General features: G+C 43.4%; 1 protein-coding gene across 2 annotated transcripts; it reads right to left on the reverse strand.

Annotated features, from left to right (window-relative positions):
- Nucleotides 1-311: 311 nt before the first annotated feature.
- jph3a (junctophilin 3a) lies at nucleotides 312-9,605 on the reverse strand. Of its 2 annotated transcripts, XM_047042220.1 has the most exons (6): nucleotides 9,076-9,605; nucleotides 5,736-6,522; nucleotides 5,027-5,151; nucleotides 3,129-3,590; nucleotides 2,311-2,696; nucleotides 312-2,098 (listed from the first exon to the last, which is right to left on the reverse strand). In XM_047042220.1, the coding sequence occupies exons 1-6, from the start codon at nucleotides 9,455-9,457 to the stop codon at nucleotides 2,018-2,020; spliced, it is 2,223 nt and encodes a 740-aa protein (XP_046898176.1). In that variant the 5' UTR covers nucleotides 9,458-9,605; the 3' UTR covers nucleotides 312-2,017. The 2 variants fall into 2 exon arrangements, with proteins under 2 accessions (XP_046898176.1, XP_046898175.1); XM_047042219.1 differs by having other exon boundaries at nucleotides 2,311-3,590.
- Nucleotides 9,606-12,479: the final 2,874 nt, after the last annotated feature.

Below are 12,479 nucleotides of genomic sequence, written 5' to 3' on the forward strand. Positions count from 1 at the left end.
TTCTCTGACAAGCTTATTGTTTTGAAACAATATACACAACAAGTACACTTTGTTGTATTTTGCTAGTGGTTTTCATAAAATAAATCCCCAGTTGGCGTTGTAAACCCTTACAATGTGGGTGATGGAAAGAAAGTCTTCACATTGTAGTGTATTATTTATTTGACAAACATAATTGTTTCTTTAAATACACACAGTTAGGCTTCATGTTAAATTTTTATAAATTAGAAATATTTGGTAAAAAGACAGTTGCAATAACCACACCAGGCACCTAATTTCAAACAATTTATTATTTTCTCCACAGAACTTCGAAACAACCTCATAAACCAAAGAGTAAGAAAGAGCATGCTTGGGCATGCAATGATGTCACAACATGATGATGTCACCGGGTGCGAAGTATAAAACATACAGTAGCAGAGAGTTTCTTTTTATATCATTCATAAACTCAGGACATTTCAGTTTCCACTAGAGTTAAAAGCTAGCGTTTATTTTACACTGCTCTCAATGTCTCATGTCGCCTGTGTTGCTGGATAAAGCGACGAGAGGCTGAGAGACTCACAAACTGACACCAGATTGAGCAGGCTAAACAAACATGCTGAAAAATATCCCATCTGGCCCAAAGTGCCATGAAGTGACACTGAATAACCCAATCTTTCCCCTTTTGGACTCAGGTCCGAAAGTAGGAGCAAGAGAGACAGACAAAACAGTGCATGCCATTTCAGGGAGGGTCCCCTTCCTTAATGTCAAAGAGTCCTCACCTCCCCCTAGCTTGCCCACATAATGGGTGTTTTATCAAGGAAATAAACAAATTTGAGACAAAAAATTAATAAATACGAGGCACTCAGCATTCTCTCTGTCTTGCAAACTGCAAAAAAGTAACAAACTTGAGTAATAATGATATACATACATATATATTTAGAATCAGTGGTTATAACTTAACAGTCTCAAAGCTGTACAAAGGGGCAAGCCTGAATCCTCTAAACCATGTTCCTCATAGTCAGTATTTTAGTGTTTGCCTCGTGTTGATGCGTGCGAGAGTGTGTGTGTGCAATGTGAGTGTTGAGACTGGATGTGATCTGTTGTGTAAGTGGTAGGGTTAAGATAAATTCCATCTAATTTACAAGTGATTCAGGAAACGAATTTAAGTTTGATTCATGAATCTATGTTCGCAGAGAATTTTGCGATATATACAATTCATTAATCAAATTCAACCTTCTTAAAATTCCAATTCCCTGATTTGACCGGATGTTCAATGGCGTTGATCTCAACTGTCAGCTTATATTAGCAGTGATAAGAATGAATAATATCTGGGTGGATTGTGTACAAATGAAGACAGAACATTGATGTAAGAAGGGATAGAAAGATGCACTTTAAACTCCACACACCCTCATGCAATGGCTGTGTGTGTGTGTTGGTATAATGGTGAAAAAAAGAATCATGACGGAGCCCTTTAAAATGGATCTACTGTTGCAGCATAGTTTCGTAGCATAGGGCTGATAGATCAGGGGTTGGTGGATGGGGCCAAGGGGTACAGGGGTTTAGGCTATAGGGTTTAAGGTATAGGGTGGATGAAATGTGTCTGCCATGCTCTAGGATATAGCATGTTTAATGGTTGGTAGAGACACACAAGGTGGGACATAGGAGTTGCAGTATGCTTGTCTTGGATGAGCAAAGTGCGCAAAGGGTCTACCATCTCCTGTCCGTTTTAAAGTTGGTGTCAAAAACCCATGCATGTGTGTAACCTACTATAACCACACCATCTTAAAACTGCACTCTTAGCTTTCTTACAATATCTGTGATGTCCTGTTATAGTCGCAAGCAATAAAGAGGCAATTCAAAAGGAAAAGTTGTGAAGTAAAAACTCATGTTTCAGATAATAATATCAGAGAAGATAACAACAGACCAATACCAGACCTGTGCCTGTGCTTGGGCTGTGGGCTCCAGTTGGATGGGCAGAATGTCTGTATCGATAAGTAATATAATGTTGGTAAGAATATGCCTTAGTAGATCCTGTAGAAGCTTAAATAAAGAAGTGAATGAACAAAATAGCTACTCCAATATTAAGTAAAATGACCATGACCACCAGAATAGAGCTGGAGCCCTATGGAAGAGAAAAGAGAAGAGAAAAGTTAGTTTACGTTATCTAATTTGTTATAGATAATGCTGTCTAATAAAGTAAAAGCAACCGCACATCAGTTTACTTCCACTTGAGAATTTGAATGGAATCCACAACATTGGTTAACTGGTTAACGTTAGTATCATTCAATCATTATTTACCATAACCATCATGAGCAGAGCATGCAGTTCACTCACTGAGTTTGATTTAAGGGTGAGATGCTCCCCGTCCTGCTCCAGTGTAATAGGCTGGGACTTTAGGGGTGGGGAGAGGGTGAGGTCCCTGTGCAGTGGCCACTCCTCCAACTCTGCTCCCACATTCAGACTGTCCAGCATCTGTACAGAGTCCATGGATCCCTCCTTCACTGGCCGCAGGCCACGGGGCCGCACCCTGTTGCCTTTAGGGCCTGGAGATTCCTGGCCCAGCCCCTGGGGCATCTGGGAAATGGAGTCCGGGGGCTGAAGTCTCATATCTACTGTGTAGTCACCTAACTTCTCGTCCTCCTGCTCTGTGAGGCGTGAGTGGGCGGGGCTCCACCTAAGGGTGCTTTCAGCAGTCCAGACTCCTGGGTGGCCGTCAAGCCCTTGGTCAGCCAAGGCATGCTCGCTAAGCTTGTGGTTGGAGGAGATGTGGTGCTTTGTGTGGTGGTTGGAGTATACATGCTCTGGTGGGTGGTGGTTGGAATACACATGCTCTCGAGGGTTGTAATTGGAGGAGACATGGTCCTTTGGGTTGTGATTGGAGCAGGTATAATCATGGGTCTTGTGATTGGAAGAAGCATGCTCAGAAGTCTTGTGATTGGACATGTTATGCTCCAAGGCCTTGTGATTGGATAAAATGTGCACCTGCGGCTTGTAATTGGAAGAGGCATGCTCGCAGGCCTTGTGATTTGTGGAAGTATGATCCCATGTTTTGTGATTGGAGGACGTGTACTCTCTCGACTTGTGATTGGATGACACATGCTTAGAGGACTTTTGGTTGGATGAGGAATGCTCCCAGGACCTGTAGGAGGAAGTGTGCTCCCGGGACTTGTGATTGGCTGAAGTTTTCTCCCTTGGCTTGTGATTGGAGGGGGCTTGTTCATGGCCATTAACCTGGCCTTCTTGTTCTTCCAAGAGGGAAGGTGTGGTGGAGCGACTACTACCCCCTCGATCCGGGTACATATCCTCTGTCCAGTTGTTAGCCCCGGCCCTGGGGAGGTCCATGCCCCGGCCCTCCACCAGTACTTGGATCTCAGCTCCGCCCTGGTCGTCCACGGCACTCTGGCGCATGAAGCAGGCGTTTCTGGGGCGGTGGGAGTGCTTGGATGGACTGTGGGGAGGTGAGGGCGGGATGCTCAACACGGGGCTGAGATCAGGTGTTATTACAGGTGGCGTGGTGTCGGGCGTGCACAGCTCGGGACTGTCTGTTCCTGTGGAGATGACCTCGTGGTCTTTGTCCTTGATGTCCTGGCGCTTGGGCCTCTGACACTCGAGTCCTAACAAACAGTTGGAGAACAGAACTCAATGAGGTGTTTTGGCATCCACCACAAGTACATGAGAAGTACACAGTGATTTCAGTGTTAGCAGAAACATGTACAACAGAAGGAGAATAAGAATGCATTCTTGACAGGCTGAGTCAAACCGAGACAGTCACAGTTAGCTGTGTCGGCGAGGATTTAAAGATATAGTTCACTTGAATTCTACAATGTTTATAGGATTATCCTCTTCAAATCCTACATGGCTAATATGGTGAGTATTACTGACAGGCAAAACTAACGTACATGGTTGTTCGTTACTATTAAAGATAAGCATGCTTATTCTTTGCTTATACTCAAGGTACAAAGGTCGGATTTATGCTTTAAAATCACAGATCAATTGTATAATGAGAGCAAGTACTTTTGTATTTCTCTTTATTTAAGTAGACTGAATTATAAAAATGTTACATGTTGCCTGCATAACATGTAATTGTAGGGGGTTTAATATACCAAAACTATTCCCCTATGTTTAAAGGGATAGGGGTAAACTGAACAGTGTATTAACATTAACCAAAGTATGCCTATACCAATGGAATTACAGTTATTACCCTTACTTATCAACATATGACTAGCAATGCAACAGTAAGTTATACAATGAAGTAAAGGCTCCTTCCAGAAACTCCAGATTTTAGCATGGCAGGGTGACTACAACTGTGTGTAAAGTAGTTAACTGTTGATTTACTTAACAGCAAATATTCTAAGTGTTCCAGATCCCCCCTTTGTAATCATGTAACAAGTTTGGTGCCATTTCACATGCAATCAAGAGACACATGGAGTGTAGCAAGTAACTACCCTTTAACTTGGATTTGTTACCATATTTAGCAACTTAATTGCTTGGTGACAATATTAATCAACCACCAATGAATAGGTTTAACTATGGTCTGTCAGTTCAGCTTAGCTCTCCTCATTGCACACCCTTTGACGTGAAAAATGAAAACTTCCCATCCCTTGTTCCCTGTCTTCACACTCTCTTACATGAATACACATACACTCCCACACACTCACTCTCACACTCATACTGGAACCATTTTATTTTAGCCTGGCTGCCAGCCCAACTTAGCCCCGCCCACAAAAGAATTTGGTTGAACGGAAGCTGTTCGGACTAATGAAATTGTCAGGGCGGGCTTTATACGATGATGGACAGATGATCAACAGTAACGTAATCAACCACATCACCAAAGAGCGCTTGGGTTGAATTCGTTTTCAACAAACAACATATTACGTTGCTCTGATTGGTTGTAGGTCTATCCAATTTAGCGAAGAGGCATTTTTTTCCTGGTTCAGTTGAAACACGCCCCATACTCAAAGCCCGGTTTTAGACTCATTTTCTGACCAGAATTATGAGTATGACAACGTCAAGATAATTTTATTTGGTCACCTCTAAGTTTTAGACTCACCATTTCCGTAGATGTGGAAGGAAGGCGAGAGCTCTTTGGCAGCAACACGAGCCATTCGACACTCCTCTATTGCCTTCTGGGCCACACCCTCTGCTGCCTCTGCCTTTCCACGGGCGTGGCTCATTCTGAAAGAGAAATATAGGACTTAATCAGTCACCACAGGTCACAACTTAAAATACCACTTGCATGCAACAAATTCAGGTCTCTACGATACTGAGGTTTTTCTTTGTATTTGAGGTGCTCTGAGGAGTACACAGATCCCTTCTGCCCTGGTTTTAATTACATTGTTCCCTTTTTAAGGAGAATGTTCCAGTGAGTGTATTACTTTCCGGGATATTATTGTACAGTATATGGCCTGGTTTTTATTGTTTTCAGTCTGACATTCTCATAATGTGTTTTGTCACCTCGGACATTCTGATAAACTCTTTGATACAGGGAAAAGATCATTCTCAAAAATATATTTCTTGGCAGTACAGGGCATCTCAATACAGTTTATTTGGATACAGATCATGAGGCTCTTTAGTATGTTTCTATCTAGTTTGGCCTATTCCTGATTACGGTTGATTTTAGACTTGCTTTTATGGCTACCGCAAAACACCCTGAAACCAATGCCACACTGATAATAACAGTGTGTTAAGTTAGTCACAGTGAGTACTGGGACTGATTCCAATAACTGATTTCAAGTGGTGTCCAGGCAGAGGTATCTTACCTGGACAGGGCAATCTCCGCCTTCTGTTTGGCAATGTCCGCAGCTTTCTCAGCTGCTTCCACGGCCCGGTCCACCTTCTCTCTGATCTTACTGGCCCTCAGTGGGATGAGATTCTTGCGTTTGCCGCTCACCAGTGCATTCTGCTTGTACTTGCCTTCTTCTTTGGTGCCATCGGGGAACGTGGTGCACCCGTAGCCATGCCGCTTGTTGGCGGCCCACTCCCCCTCGTAGCGCATGCCGTCGGAGCGCCGGCTCACGCCCCAGCCTGCTCGTTGATCGCTCCTCCACTCTCCGGCATAGGTCTCGGTCACAGTGGCATCCACAGGGGCACCCTGCTCACCCTCGCCCAGGCTGGCGTTGGAGTGGATATCAGAGGCTGCTGAACTGACAGTGCTCATGCCGGCCTCGCTGCAGAAGGAGCTCTGCTTGCTGAGCTGGCTGGCCAGGGAGCTCTTGGACTCGGAGCGTCGCAGTTTCAGCCCGCTCAGGATGGATTGGCGGAAGCGGCCTTTCCTCTTCCTCTGCCGGTCAGCTTCACTTGGAGCGGTGAGAGCAAAACCGCCTCTCCCCACAGGGCTCCCGGCCAGGCCCGCCACAACACCGTCTGGAGGCGTGATGGTGGTGCCATCCTCTAATAGGGTGGGCGGGCCATGGCTGTGCTCGGAGCGGAGCGAGTTTATGGACGTGCGCAAAGGGAAGAGGATGACGGCTGCCATGCCGTACGGCACGCTCTGCCGCACACCGTAGCCATGACGCATCCCACCCAGCCACTGGCCCTGGTACGTTCCTGAGAGACAGAGAAAGAGAGAGAGATAAAGAGAGAGACAGAGAATTTAAGTAAGATATGTAATTTATGTTTAAAGTAGACTAAAATGACCAAAGTAAGTGATTAGTTGGTTAAAGACAATGATAAGTAATTAACCATAGACAGTATGAATGAACACCGAATGAGCTTAGTAGTAGTAGAAGTAGGTAGTAAGTAAATTGTAGGTAGGTAAGTAAATTGCGGCAAAACATGTCACATGACAATTCAGGAAGAATTTCACTGTTCCGTGTATGCCTGAACTGGCAGTTCATATGACAATAAACTAACTTAAACTTGAGCATGAATTGGGGAAAATACATTGAGTATGGGTGTTATCTGACATGATGGAAGATAAATATTTTCAAGATTCTAAATAGCCTGCTGAAAATATAATTGGCAATGAATGTGCACTTAATACAGTAGATGAACAGAGATTATCTACTTAGACTTATGAGTGTCAGTTGACACTTGCTGCTTAAATCCCTAAACTCCATGGGTGACTTTAACAAGATTTACACAACGAAGTAGGCCTACTACTTATTAGCCAATAAGCCACATTACTGTCCCCTCTTGATAAATACATTATAAAGACTTCTTAGAGATGTTCTACTTATTTGCTATGCCTGCCAGAGTAAAGGAGCCGTTCTGGTGAAAGCAATATGTTGGTGGTCGAGTGGAAATGTATTGAAGGCAAATTGAGCGCATGTTACACTATACAAACATTGGAATGGGATCAACCCCAGGCCAAATATGCATGTTTATATTTGCTGTGAGGCTGGCTAGTCACTATGAAATAATATTGACTTAATTCTGAAATACAACGTAACAAATTACAGATTTTCGTAATAATCAGGCATAAATATAACCAACATTTTTTTAAATTCAACAATAATCAGCCCCACAATGCATTTTCATCAACACTTCCACACTTTTAGTAGGTTTTGGTAATTATTTGTGTTTTGTCCACTCTGCCGTAACCTACATGAATTGTTTAGTAGCCTTTAAACAACACTCTCGCACGATTTTCGTCTGGCTCTTCGTAGGAGCTCTCCGTGGTGCTGAAATCATAGCCCATCTAGCCAGGCAAAAATTGTGTGATGTCTTTGACAACATATCTGACACAATATCCGACACATCCCGACTCAATGGTTGAGTGCTTTGCTTTACAATATGTCCCGTGTGTGTTGGAAGCACGTTTATTGGGTTGTGGAAAATGTGTCAGCTCGTGCGTGCTATATTCATCTGTCGGCGGTTCTCCACGTGAGCGACTGGAGAGATATCTCGTGACGCAGTCTTTTTTGCAGTCATGTTAGAGTGATGTTCCCGCTAATTCATAAACCAAATCATGCCGCGGAGTAGTTCGCCAACGATTGCAGTGGATTCGTTTTAGGCTACAACTGCTGATAAACAACATTTACACCAATGCAGCACTGACAGACCGTTTTTCCACGGTCCCCTGCATCACTTATTGACCTCGCTCTTTCCCTTCACCGCACCCCCGCCTCCTCTCTTAGCTCATCCGGGTTCTGGGCAATGGAAGCAGTGGAGCTGCATTGGTTATCAAACGGCCTAGATAAGCGCCAAAGTCAGAAAACGCCACTGACGATGCCAAAGCGCCAATCAGGGCGCAGAACAGAGATGGTCTCCAGTGACACGCTGACCTGCTGTCTCTGCGTTACCATGGCGATTTACAGTACAGAGGCGTCTGTGGTATAATGCTGGCAGAAAAATGAATAGACTATGTACAGGGGAGGAGTATATGAAATGCTGTAAATGTGAAGATGCAACAGGACTCAAATTAGAAAGCAGATACTAAATGAAGATGGATTCATGATTTATGCAGATTGTGGCTTCAAGTTTTTACCTTTTCAACAAAGTTTCTATTATTTACATTTAGTCATTTAGCGGACGCTCTTATCCAGAGCGACTTACATTAAGTACAGGGACATTCCCCCCGAGGCAAGTAGGGTGAAGTGCCTTGCCCAAGAACACAACATCATTTGACACGGTCAGGAATCAAACCGGCGACCTTCTGATTACTAGCCCGGCCCTTACCGCTCAGCCACCTGACTCCCTGACTATTATGAAATCCATTGTAGACTTGTATTATTGTCTAGTGGTAGATTTGACTGTGAAGCTCAATTACAAATGAAAAATTATAAACAAGTATAAATAACTTAGTATTATTTCTTTAACACCCAAACTATGGTGTGCAGGTGTTTCCGATTATGTTTTGGGTTTGATGTTTTCTGTATCTATGATATCAATAGATTGTAGATTTACCATGTTTAGGCTTGGGTTGTATTATCCCACAGTATCATCTGGAGGGAGGCTAGTGAGAGATACAGTAACAGTGTCTATGAGCTACAGCAACTTGACCACAGCAAATGGGATTGAAGGTTGAGGGTTTGAAATGAAAGGAATAGAAGTGAAGGAAATTGTTGACAATGAGTCTTGGTTTGAAAAGTAGTGACTCTGCTTGTTGTTGAGTAACATGTTGTAGGTGTTTAAAGTGAGGGTTGGCTTAGTTCTTACCTCCGTCAGAGTATGTCTCAGTGCCGTATCCATCCTGTAGGCCGTTGCTCCAGGTTCCCTCATAGCGGGCCCCACTGGCTGTGCTCTCCAGCTGCCCATAGCGACCCTTGAAGCCCTGTGTCCACTCGCCCCTGTAATCCCAGCGGCCCTTGCTCTCCACGCCCACACCGTGGCGCTTGCCCTGTGCCCAGGTGCCCTGGTAACTATTCCCGCTTGGCCAGGTGTACACGCCCAGGACCTCAAAACCGTGGCTCCAGGCCCCTGCATACTCACCCTGGCCCTGTGGCCCCGTGCAGACCCCTCGCCCATGGGCCTTGCCCTGCTCCCACCCCCCGCAGTACGACCCCCCGTCATCAAAGTCAAACCTGCCTCCAGTGGACATGCATGAAACAGGTTTAGGCAAATCCTCAGAACGTCAAGAAGAAAGGCCCGGCAGACAGCTAAAGGATCATCAGCTAGAGGCCGGATAGATGTGGTAACATGGAAGTACAGCACTCTAGTTCTTATTCCTCTTAGTTTTTTTCAACAATACAATGAGAATACAGGTTGCTCGCCTCAAATAGAGAAAGGTTTAATCCCAACAGCATAACTTCAGGATAAAGTGGATCCTCACGATGGAAGTGGCTTGCTTTTCCGTGCTGGATGCTACTGTCGGGCATGCTACTTCCCATGGGCATGCAGGCAGCGAGCGCTCCTCCTTCTCCACCTCCCCCTCCTTCTCCACCCTCCTACTCCACACAGCCTCGCCAGCTGGGGAGCTCAGCAACCCACCTGCTTTGCCGCTTTGTGGGGCGCTCCAGACAGACTAGGCCCAGGCTTTTCAAGTACTCCCAGAGGCCCACACAGCGGCAGCAGCGACCGTGCTGGGCTCAATCAGACATTACACCACCCCTTCAGCCGTGCCGCACCGGCACACAGAAATGGAGAGAGATACAGGAGAGGGATGGTACCGCACCAGCACAAAAAAAAGAGAGTAGGAGAAACGATGAGGCTATTTCTATAACATGCCCTGGAAAAAGCAGTGCAGGTTCCCTGCAAACACACACACGTCCATAATCACACACACCTCAGACGACCTGACAGGCTGTGTATATCCCCTTTGCTCCTCTTATTCCTTGTTCAGTTTTTTTTTTCTTCCTCTCGCTGTGCTCCTGCTGTGATCTAGTGATGAGCTAGTCTCCATGAGATGGGGATGCAGGAAAAAAATGCACAATTATGCTCTTCTGTGTCCTTTTGTCCTTTCCATTTTAGCGCTCACATGATTCTGGATGGTTATTTTATCCCATTTCCCATAAGTCATATTGTGCTCTTTCGCTCTGCCTTCCTCTCTCTCTCTGACTAAAATCTGCTCATTACAGGACTGTTCCACCCCAGCCAATACCCCTCCCCCACACGCACACTCCTTCCCTCAGCTCTTAAAGAGATAGAGACGGAGGAACAGGAGGAAGAGCAACGCACGCTGAGCTCACTGCGCTGTCCCTTTGGGTATACACCATGCTTTTCCTAATTACCCAGCCTAATTTCACTGTCCTCTTCAATCCTCCTAGAAGAGACAGGAAAGTCAGCAATCAATTTATCCTCTACTAGTGGTATGTAGCTTTCGAACCTTTAGTAAAAAATAAATAAATCTGCTATTCACTGCTCATTGAATTGTTCTAGAAAACTAAAACAATTATGACACAACTCTTTCAAAGTCTTCTGTACTGAGTTTTATTGGCCATTTAAAGACATATACAATGGTAAATTAACAGAAGTCCCCTATGTTAATGTTTAGAAATGTTTAGTAAGGAAGATGTTCCTTAACCTCTTTCTCACATCATTACATTTCTGTTACATTCTAGTAAGTATGTCACCATCCTAGTAGAATGGCACAACAATATGTGATCTTAAAGACACACAAATGACCTTCTAATCAGATCAAAATCTACTTTTTTATTTCTTATTTAACAAAATAAGAAAGAGCCGTAAGAGTGTCTTTGGGAATGGCCATTTCATTAATCAATAGGTTATACAATGTATAAACAATCAATTAAATATCAATACATCAATCAAGAACACCCTGACCCTAACAGCACTGATTATACAATGAGAACTGACTTGGAAGGAAATATTTCACAAAATGTAAATGTTTATTCAAAGTAAAGAGCAAATTTGTACTGAAATCTATTAGGAAATTGCATTTTGGATCACAAATTGTATTTCCCTCCAATCAAACTACCATCAGATCCTTGAACCCCAAAAAACAAAACACCCAGTAGGCACGCATTCAGAAATGCTGTTATGCTCTATAAAATATATTCAGTGGAACAAATTAATGAATCACCACGGAATAGGCAGCAATGATAGTGGGTGTGTTTGTCACGATTCTCTCCTTCTGGGTGGTTTTCTTTTGCACAAGGGAATATCAAAGACTGATTTAGCTTGACAGATTGTCTCTGCACATTTTCTGAAAGCCTTGATAAAGTCCCTGATAGTAAGATAAATACATAAATACACAAATGCTAAGCATTAATGGCAGTTTCGATTTAGTACTTTTGGACTACTATAAGACCTAATGGATACTAATAAAAACCTGTGTTGTGTTGAAGGCTTTGACTGCTGCAACATGTAAGCTGCAAAGAACTGGTAATTAAAATGTGAACCATATTTATCCCTAGTTATAAACCACAAGGGCCCCTGGGGCCATAAACCACATTTCCAAGATTTTCATGAACACAATTCTAAAGTGTAACTTATATAACTATGCCATATGGACTAAACAAGCAAAAAAAAAATGCCATTGCCTCTGTACTTAATCAATGTGCAATGGCCCTAAACTGTTTACCAATTGTGTAAAATAAAAGGCACCATTAACGATGTCTCTTAATCTACAGAAAATATGCCTTAATGTGAACATTTTAAACTTTTAACAATGTTATGAACAAGGTTTGTTTGCAATCACAAAGAGGTAAAATACTTTATTTTCAGTTAATCTATATTCATTTTCATCACAGATCAAGTCAAGACCAAATTGACTGATTCACACCCAGACCGACACCAAACTACTGGAGACCGATACCTAGACAAGTCTGTCAGGCCTCAGACGTTTGAACACTTGGTCTTATCACGGTCCCTATCTCTTCCAATTATAGAGCAAAGAAACATAGACCAGACCAAGTCTATCCATCCTGTAGACAGGTATAATAAGGACCGTAAATACCATTCTATAGCATCAATGCTACATAAAATCAGGTCGAAAGGCATTTCACTCATGAGGAAAATCTAAAATAACAGTTGAACAAAAAGTATTTTTATGTACATTTATGTTTGGCAGTCACAATCTGAAGATGAATACAAGGAGATTGTTTTTAACGAAAAATACTCCTGACAACAGATTCTTGCAAAAACCGATGAGTGAAATAATG

This window comes from Hypomesus transpacificus, chromosome 19 (assembly GCF_021917145.1).
Source record: "Hypomesus transpacificus isolate Combined female chromosome 19, fHypTra1, whole genome shotgun sequence".
In the NCBI taxonomy this organism is placed as follows: Eukaryota; Metazoa; Chordata; class Actinopteri; order Osmeriformes; family Osmeridae; genus Hypomesus; species Hypomesus transpacificus.

What these genes read in the sequence shown, in the direction of transcription:
- jph3a (XM_047042219.1), bottom strand. Translation starts at nt 9,457, where the DNA reads ATGTCCACTGGAGGCAGGTTTGACTTTGATGACGGGGGGTCGTACTGC. An exon ending in TGAGACATACTCTGACGGAG is followed by an intron (nt 6,523 to 9,075) that starts GTAAGAACTAAG and finishes TCTGTCTCTCAG; the next exon opens with GAACGTACCAGGGCCAGTGG. An exon ending in GCGGAGATTGCCCTGTCCAG is followed by an intron (nt 5,152 to 5,735) that starts GTAAGATACCTC and finishes TTTCTCTTTCAG; the next exon opens with AATGAGCCACGCCCGTGGAA.